The sequence below is a fragment of the Tiliqua scincoides genome, chromosome 1 (genome assembly GCF_035046505.1).
Source record: "Tiliqua scincoides isolate rTilSci1 chromosome 1, rTilSci1.hap2, whole genome shotgun sequence".
Lineage (NCBI taxonomy): Eukaryota > Metazoa > Chordata > Lepidosauria > Squamata > Scincidae > Tiliqua > Tiliqua scincoides.
In genome coordinates, this window is record NC_089821.1 from 183,754,429 (window position 1) to 183,764,653 (window position 10,225).

The 10,225-nt window shown below is 37.9% G+C and overlaps 1 protein-coding gene across 1 annotated transcript in view; it reads left to right on the top strand.

Annotated features, from left to right (window-relative positions):
* Window positions 1–9,387, top strand: part of ZNF292 (zinc finger protein 292) — a 38,552-nt gene extending 29,165 nt beyond the window's left edge. The window contains exon 8 of the mRNA XM_066612555.1: window positions 1,351–9,387. Coding sequence (XP_066468652.1) covers window positions 1,351–8,484 — 7,134 coding nt within the window. The 3' untranslated portion in view covers window positions 8,485–9,387. The remainder of the gene's footprint in view (window positions 1–1,350) is intronic.
* Window positions 9,388–10,225: the final 838 nt, after the last annotated feature.

Sequence of the window (10,225 nt, forward strand, 5' to 3'; positions counted from 1 at the left end):
TATAAATAGCAACTGGAACCTTCTGGAAAGTATTAGTAGTGCTGCTGCCTCTCAGAGAATACTAGTAGGGCAGCTTGCACTTTCCACACAGCCTTTTTCTGACTTCCCATGTTACACTTTTTCTAGGGCATCTCAAATACTTGGAAAATGGACTGAACCCAGTTGTGGGTAAGAAAATGTCTGAACTGAGCTCCACCGTCAGTATTAAGAAGCAAAAAGATTACTATGGGTAGTACACAAGCAGGTCTTTTTCTTCTGAGATCATATTTTAATACCTTCATGATGGGACAACTATTTGGTCCTTTCTAAAGATTCACTTGATAACAATTTCAGTCATCCACAACCTTTGAATGGAAAACTTTTGTCCTTGTAGTCAGAAATGAAGAGGTTCTTATTGGAGCATAGAAAGTTAATTTTTCTTCCTACAAAGTAATAGCTTTGGGTTTTTTTGTTTGTTTTTACATGGTTCATGCACAAAAACTCTTAAATTTTTTAATTGAGTACTAAGTTTTTCTTAGGAACATTGGATTTTTGTGAGAGTATACAGGTAAGCTCAAATCTCTCCTTTTTATGAGAGTAGCAGTTGTTTAAAAAACTATGTATTTTACAACGTTCCTTCTGGGATAAGTGATAAATGTTGACAAAATTTAGACTGTTCAGGAAATTCATGAAAAGAGTGTTTTAAACTTTGTTTGCTCAATGTTCCACTGTAAGTAAAGATTCTGAACTGTCTTAATTTCTATTGTCTTATTATATGCAATTTATATACCACTTTTAAAATATAATTTTACAGAGTGGTGAACAATAAAAACATTTAAAATAAACTACAAAATCTATTGAACTGTTTGTTTAAAAAACAACACAGAGAATGTGAATAATTACAGGGGGAGGGAGTTGTATTCACAGGTGCACTTATCTCTGGATGCCATTAACTTATGCAATAGACTTAACCCAATGAAAAAGATTTGTTCCTAGGCAACCTGGACATTTGGAAAAAACCAAAGCGAGGTTAACAGGAAGCTGCTTCCTGTTAACCTCCATCTAGTTTATTTTCCCAAGCAACCAGGCTGCTGGGAGGCATTCTGAACGTTGCTTCACTATGAGTAGAACATCACTGTAAATTGATGGTAATGTGGTTAAGCAAGACATTTTCACTTAAGCAAGTTAATTGGCAACGTGTGGGGGAACGGGACAGAGACAGGCATCCCCTGCCGGAGGGCCAGGAACCTATTACCTGCAGATACGGGGCGCTCTTGTACTCCAGATTTAGCTAAAATCAGCAATAGGATAACAATGTTTTCAACTGCAAAAACCTTCCAGTGAAATTTCTCTAAAATGTTTTCTTTTCAGATTGAAGCTGCTGGACTTGCAACCTGCATTGAACTGTGCGTGAAAGCATTGCGTTTGGAAGCTAGTGAGAATACGGAAGTCAAGATTTCCATTTGCAAGACTATATCTTGCTTATTGCCGGATGATCTGGAGGTTAAACGTGCTTGTCAACTGACTGAATTTCTTCTTGAACCTACTGTGGATGCATACTATGCTGTTGAAATGCTATATAATCAGCCTGACCAGAAATATGATGAAGAAAATCTTCCAATACCAAATTCATTACGCTGTGAGCTCTTACTTGTATTAAAAACTCAGTGGCCTTTTGACCCAGAATTTTGGGACTGGAAAATGTTGAAACGGCAGTGTCTTGCTTTGATGGGAGAGGAAGCATCAATTGTATCGTCAATAGATGAGCTGAATGACAGTGAAATGCATGAAAAAGTAGAAGATTGCCAAGATGAGAACAAAGAAACATCAGTGAATGGACTTCCTGGGTGCTTTGATGAAGCTACAAACTTACTTAGAGGTATTAGAGATAAAAAGCAGAAAAACAGAGAAATAAAGAAGTTGAGAGAGCGAGGATTCATATCCGCCAGGTTCAGGAACTGGCAAGCCTACATGCAATATTGTGTATTGTGTGACAAGGAATTTCTTGGACATAGAATAGTCAGGCATGCACAAAAACACTATAAAGATGGAATTTACAGTTGTCCAATATGTGCACAGAATTTTAATTTGAAAGAAACTTTTGTTCCTCATGTCACACTACATGTTAAGAAGTCCAGTAAAGAGAGACTGGCTGCAATGAAACCACTGAGAAAATTAGGAAGACCACCTAAAACAGCAACCACTGCTGTGAACAGAAAGAACAATGCCGTTGTTAAGCAGGAGCAACGGCACATAAAAAAGAATAGTCTTTATGCAGCAGACTTCATTGTGTTTAATGATAATGATGGTTCTGATGATGAAAACTATGAAAAAGATAAATATTACATTCCAGAGATTATGCCAGTTCAGAAGTCGGTGCCTCTCAATGAGTTTACCTGCCCAGTGACCTTGTGTAAAAAGGGCTTTAAATACTTTAAGAATTTGATTGCGCATGCAAAAGGTCATAAAGACAATGAAGAAGCTAAACGCTTTCTTGAAATGCAAAGCAAGAAAGTAATTTGTCAGTACTGTAGACGACATTTTGTAAGCGTTACCCACCTTAACGATCACTTACAAATGCACTGTGGCAGCAAACCCTATATTTGTATTCAAATGAAATGTAAGGCTAGCTTTAACAGTTATGCTGAACTGCTGAGTCATAGAAAAGAGCATCCAGTCTTCAGGGCAAAGTGTATGTTTCCGAAATGCGGGAGAGTTTTCTCAGAAGCATATTTGCTTTATGATCATGAAGCACAGCACTATAATACGTACACCTGCAAGTTTGCAGGCTGTGGAAAAGTTTACCGTTCTCAGAACGAATTAGAAAAACACATTGAAGATCATACTAAACAGTCTGAAAAAATATTGCAATCCAATGGCGAGAATAATTTTTCTCAATCTTTAGAAGCTAGTGAAAATGCTGAAGAAATATGTCCAAATGAGGTATTAATTCCTCCACCTGAGAATAGCATAAATGACTGTGCCAAAGCAGAAGATTATGTGTCAGTTAAAGTCAAAGATGAAGCATTCAAGTCTGAAGAAACTGAAGTATCGGCTACTGTACCAGAGCAGAGTAATTCAGTTTCCATTGAAAGTGTGGAGCAACCTATACCTGCTCCAGTAAAAGCAGACTCAGTAGCTCCATCTAGCAACCTTTTGATGCCTCTTCTTAGTCAAAAAATTCGAGAGAATATGGCAAGAAAGGGTAAATTGCCTACTGTGAGCACTAAAACAGATATTCATGTACCTGTAATCCAGCAGTTGTGCTCAGCAGTTGAAGAGACTTGTAGTGATCTTACAGTTTTCCAAGATGGAAAAGAGGATGGCTCTGTCAGCCTACCCCAGACAATTTCCATGAACTCAGTTAAACTTGAATCTGAAATCCTCGAAGTGAAAAGCCCAGAAAAACACACAAGCCATCTGCCCTTCAGCATACAGAATCAAGCAGGGTATCATCATTTACTGTCTCCGAAACTGGAAGAGAGCATTAGGTCTGCTACCAATCTCTACAATTTGCCTCTGAGGACATTAGAAGGGATCACACTTAATCCTGCCCAGCCCAGTTTAGCCACTCCTTTTGTTCCAATTGTACCATTGGCAACTCCAGTTCAGAAGTTCACTTGCCAAGTTGAAGGCTGTACTCGAGTCTACAACTCTTCACAAAGCATAGGCAAACATATGAAGACAGCACATCCTGATCAGTATACGGCATTTAAGATGCAACGCAAAAATAAGAAAAGTAGGAAAACAAGCAGTTTCCAAAATTTGTCAGATGATAACAAAATTGCTTTTTTGCCATCACAAGCGTCTACTCTCACTAGTGATGCTTTTCCTCCACAAGCCAAAATAAACTTAAATTCCACTTGTACAAGCCAACTGCAGCAACTATCTAATGTTCTTTTTCCAACACGTCTGGAAAATATGACTAATTCCTTATTACCTACTGTACAAAATGTAATAAATACAGGTTTGTTGTCTCATATTAAAAGTGAACCAGAGAATACATTAGGTTCCCATATGGAAAGTCTGTCGAGTGCAACTTTACCTTCACAGCTGGATGAACTGGAAAAACCAGTTATGCCTCTGAACATTGACAGTGGTTCAGACCCTTTCCTTCCTTTGCCTGCAGAAAATGGTCCAATCTCTCTCTTTCCTTCCCCAGCAGATAATGGTCCGAGCTCTGTCTTTTCACAGGTGGAGAACAGTACCAATCATTTTTCCTCTCAGTTAGAGGGAAATGCTAATTCTGCTTTCCCAAAAGAAGAAAGTGTAGATGTGTTGTTTTCTTCACAAGTGAACAATGACAACTTTGGTGAAACCACTCCACAGCCTCTGCTATCAGAAAAGACAAAAAAGGTTCGTAGGCAAGATGGGAAAGATAGAAAGCCAAAGCATAATAAGCGGGCAAAATGGCCAGCAATTATCAGAGATGGCAAATTTATTTGTAGTAGATGTTACAGGGTTTTTTCCAATCCCAGATCACTTGGTGGCCACTTATCTAAACGGTCCTACTGTAAACCCTTAGATGAATCAGAAATTTCTCCAGAAGCTCTACAACTTAATGGACAATCCTCTCTGCTTGCCAGTATGATTCTTTCTTCAAGTGCGTTAAGCTTACAACAGCAGCAGGAGTCAACTTTTAATCCAGAAACATGTTTTAAAGAACCATCATTTTTGCAGCTGCTTGCAACTGAAAATCGATCCGCTGCTTTTTTACAGAACTTGTTTCCACGGACCAATACAACTAGTTTCAGTGCAAGTGAGAATGAGGAAGGAAATGAAATTATTAAACAGGCCTTGGAAACTGCAGGCATTCCAAGTACTTTTGATTCTACAGAAATATTACCACATATAAATACATCTAGTTGTATCACTGGTACTACTCAAATAAATGCAACAGTTTTGCCCAATCCAGGTGTATCACCTTTGTTACCAACAGTCTGCAACCCAACTACCTTGCTAACAGACCAAACTAGAACACTTAACACCAAAATTTCCTCAGCAGATGAATGCAGCAGTTTACCAGTATTTCCAGATGATTTAATACTTAAGACCATTGAAAATGGATTATGTTCCAACTTGCTGCCTAATTCTGCTGCCACAGCACACAGTTTTGGAAGCAACACTTCACGTGTTTCAGTCATAAGTAGCATCAAAAGTTCAGAATCATGTAGTTCAAATAAAAAACGGATCAGTAGTTCAAAGAAAAAGAAAAAAGCTGCTGCTCCTTTAGTTGTGCCTAATGTTTCGGAGAAATTAATAGTAAATGATTTTACAACATTGGGAGTTCTTTCCAGAAACCTTGAAGGAAGTGTGCAAATATCCACCTATGACTTTCAATCAAATGCATTGGCAAACTGTGAGTCTCAAGTGTTGTTGGAAAATTTCACTCCAAAACTGAGTAATATGGACAATGAATTAACTGTCAGTGGCCAGGAGAACTTGAAAACCATTCATGAAACTCATACGGATGTAGTTCCGTCACCAGTAAAAACTGAAAATTGTAACTTGCAGGTTGCTCCTGATTCCTGCATACAAGAAAACACTGAACTAGAGATTCCAGAAGATAATGTACTTCAGAATTTTGAGAAAACCCTTGAAATAATTAAAACAGCTATGAACTCCCATATGACAGAAGTTAAAACTGAGATCCAGGAGGTGTCAATTGAAGCATTGCAGAATCCACAAGTCAATACTACTGAATTTGCTTCAAAAAACTCCTCACAAAATGTTAACTCATGTGATCCTCCTCAGTTTGTAGGACAAACAGAGACTGTCATCCCTGCCAAAACTAGCCCTTCTCAGTCTGAAACTGTTCACAAAGATGATACTCAGATTATGGAAATTTTAGAAGGTTTGAAAAAACTGAAATTAGAAGGTGAAACCCCTAGTCAGGTATTAGACAGTACAATTCATTGTCTTCCAACTGATGCACTACTATCACAGGCTCTTGTTCCAGATGTGACAACCGAGAGTGCATCTCTGGTTCAGTCTTCAGAAACACATACTCAGTCTGCTGAAAAAGTCCATAAACCTTTTATGTGCCAGGCACCGGGCTGTAATTACAGTGCTATGACAAAGGATGCATTATTTAAACACTACAGCAAAATACATCAGTACACTGCAGAAATGATATTGGAGATCAAGAAACACCAATTGAAATATGCTCCATTCAAATGTGTTGTAGCTAGCTGTCCAAAGACATTTACAAGAAATTCTAACCTCCGGGCCCACTGCCAGCTGGTACATCACTTTACAACAGAGGAAATGGTAAAACTAAAACTAAAAAGGCCATATGGGAGAAGATCTCAAAATAAAACTGCAAGCTTAACACAAAGGGCTGTTGAACATAACAATATGCCATATGTGATAATGGAGAATAAAAGTGAATCACAGTTATCTAAAGAACTTGAAATAAAAAAAGAAGTACATATAGAATCTGTGGAAGTCCCAGAACTGATTCCCAAAAGTACTCCTAGTGCTCCTGAAAAATTAGAAAAACCTCCTGAAGTAGTTCCACTTCCTCTAGAACTTCACAGTATAACCCCAATTAGTGATGTACAAGTACAACCCAAAGTACGTAAAATTAGAAGACATAGGAAAGAAAAAGAGGAAAGAAAACACAAAAAACCAGAACATAAAACAGTGGAATTTCCTACTAGTTACAGTCCTTACAGGCCATACAGATGTGTGCATCAAGGTTGCTTTGCTGCTTTTACCATACAACAGAATTTAATTCTCCATTATCAGGCGGTGCATAAATCTGATTTGCCATCATTCTCAGTTGAGGCAGAAGAAGAAAGTGAGCTGAGTAAAGAAGATGATTGTAGTAAAGAAGAAGATCGTGATGAAACCGAAAATGATTTAACAGTTAAAGAATTTCGTTGTGAAGTGAGAAATTGCTCTAGAATATTTCAAAAAGTTGCTAGTCTTATTCAGCACTACATGAAGCTTCATGAGATGACCCCTGAAGAAATTGGAAGCATGAAGTCAGCCCTGGACGTTGGAAGATTCCTCTGTGATCAGTCTCAGTGTAAATTGTCCTTTACAACTTACGTTAGTTATATTATTCATCTTGAAACAGATCATGGAATAAAGATAAAGCAAAACAAAACAGAGGATGGCATGTACAAATGTGATTGCGAAGGCTGTGATCGTATTTATGCAACAAGATCTAATCTTCTAAGGCACATTTTTAATAAACATAATGACAGGCATAAAGACCATCTAATAAGGCCTAGACGGTTTCTGACACCAGGCCAGGAAAATATTTCAAGCAAGGCTAATCAGGAAAAAAACATGAAAACCAAACCCAAAGGATTAAAATACAGGGCAGGAAGGAATGGAAACAAAATCTCAATTAGGACCAAGCGGAAAAGAGCTATTGCTATTGAAAACAAAAATTCCAAAATGGGGCAAATTCATGAAAATAAGGCATATTCTTTGAAGCGTGGAAAGCATGTATATTCAATAAAACCTAGAAGTGAAGCTTTAGCCGAATGTACAAGCAAACTTGTCACACAGTATCCATGTATGATAAAAGGCTGTTCATCAGTTGTCACAAGTGAAAGTAATATAATTAGGCATTATAAATGTCACAAGTTGTCTAAAGCATTTACTTCACAACACAGGAATCTCCTGATCGTCTCAAACATGCATTTAGATTCGTCGGAGAAAGAAGCATCTTCACAGAATGAGGTAACTGAGGATAAAACATGTGATGTGAAAGAGCTGCAGCCAGATTCATCAGAGACTTGCGAGGTCTTGAGAGCCTCTACACCAGTGGCTCAGAAAGAACCTGAAAGAGATGAGAAGGATGAGGTAGATGAGCTTGCAGAGCTCTTCATTTCCAAACTTATTAATGAAGATCTCACAAGTGCAGAAAACCAAGCAAAGCTCCCTTCTGATGTAAATAGTGACTGTCAAGAAACCAGCTTTTGCCCTTCAGAAAAGCAAAACATAAATGGTAATCTAAAGAGAGCAAGCAAGGAAAAAAATGCCTCGCAGAGTAAAAAGAGAAAAGTTGAAAAGGAAGAAGAAATCCTCGCTGTTCAATTGAGTAGTGTTCGCAGAGAGGAGGAAACTGCTGTTGCTATTCAAACTGCTGAAGAACAGCCTGCAACTTTTGACTGGAGTTCATTTAAGCCTATGGGTTTTGAAGTATCTTTTCTCAAATTCCTGGAAGAGTCTGCAGTGAAGCAAAAGAAGAATACTGAGAGAAGCTACCATAGCTGTGGAACCAGAAAAGGTTCTCATTCAAACTCAAGAAAATCAAATGAGAAAAACTCTTTTGCAAGAACGCGGTCGTGTTCTGAAACTGAAACCTATGTACCGTTTGCTCATCCATCACAATTTCAGTGTAGTGGTACTATAAAAATAGTATTAGACAAGACTTTCAAAGATTACACTGAGCTTGTGTTGAAGCAGCTTCAGGAAATGAAACCTATCGTCAGTCTGAAAAGGGTTGATGGACATTGGGAAGCAAATCCAGAGGTTGCAAAATAATGGGGTAACATGGGTGGACTACTTGAACTGATAGTAAACATGATCTAAACTACATTTTTTTAAGTAGGAAGCCATGGAGCATGATACTATTTCTTAAGGGTTTCTGTTGAAGTAATTTAGCAAAATCATGACAGTTGTCATGTAAATTTCTTTGTTTTTATCCCTATGGGACTTGAGGAACAGAATCATTTTTTCAGTTTTGTAAATAATTGATCAAAACCTCAATTTTTTTATCAGATTTGTCCTTTCCATGACTGAAATCTTTGTGAATTGTCTGTGGTATCTTTCACTGGGTCACTGCTCATATATAACAGTACTTTTTATTTGTAGATACATTTTTGTATATATTTATTATTGTAAATCATTTGCTGCCACCAGCAGTCTGTAAGTCTGAAATATTAAATGACACATTTATATTCAGAATTTTAATTTGTAACTAAGTGATCCAGTTTTTAAAAATGTTGTTTTTAATCTTAAAATTTTAAGTAAAAACTAGGTAAGTCTACCATATCCAGCTTATTTTACATTATATGCGTGTACAGGAGAGGAGCGTGATCAGATCACACTTAATTGGTTAAATACATACTGACACAGCTGTTTTTGTAACTTGAAGCCTCCAGTATCTTGGGATGGTATTCATATGTAGTTAACTTAAACTTTTTCCTACAACTGCATTTGCATTGCTTTTAATTGGATCAAAAATCTTCCGCTTCCATAATATAATGGAATGTAAATTTTGAATAGTTTGCTGGCACTGAAGATTTAAACATTTTGGTATTGAATAACCCATCGTGAATGTGATAGAAAACTAGTAGTGTTGAGCAGTGTATATATTTTGAGGTGGTGATTTGTGAAGTAGCCCAGTATTGCCTTAAATAAAATCACATTTCATTTCTTGTTTTATACATGTTATCTTAAAAATTATTTTTGTTTCTATAAATATAGAGTAACTCTTACAACGCTACTTTGAAAACAAGCTTTTGAAAGGAATGAATTTTAAACCTTACTGATTTTGATTACATATATGACCATTTTGGTTACTTATGTTCATAAGAGAACTAAAATGACCTTTTGAATATGAAGTGCAGATAGTGTTTTTAAGAGCACGGTTGCATGGCTTTCTCCATGGATGGGATGCTCTCCTTTTTCTCATTGCTAATTCTAGTAGGAAACAGGCAGCCTAATCCTAATGGCTGCCAAAATAGCGACTACTGTATCCAACAGCCTTGCCGGAACTGCCAAAGTTTGTCCCCCAAGTAAGGGCATAGGGGACACAATGGATGCCCTCCAGTCTGCACTGGCAATTTTGCTGTCGCAGACTGGAGGGGCTACATGTTGGGCTTTTCAGCCTGCCCTGGTTCCTCCCCCCCCGCCCCGGAATACTTCACCTCCCACCCAGAAACCACACTACCACTAGTGGTGCATCTTACCGCTGGTGTTCCCCTGGCATTGGCCTCCCAGCACTGGACCCAGTGCCAGCTGGCGCAGGCCCAGCGCTGGCACTCCATGCTCTCCCAGTTCCGTAAACGTACTTTACAGCACGTTTACAGCATCTAGTGTTGGCGCTGGGATGTTATAGTGCGTGTACTGGGATAGGTCCTTAGTTTCTTTCTGCCTTTTGCAAGGATTTATTATATTGTTGAAGTTCAACAGTATGTATATACAGTGAAAAAACATTACACACTATTTGACAGGCAAATTGATCATTTTAACAAGGAACTTGATCAGTGGGGGACCAGTT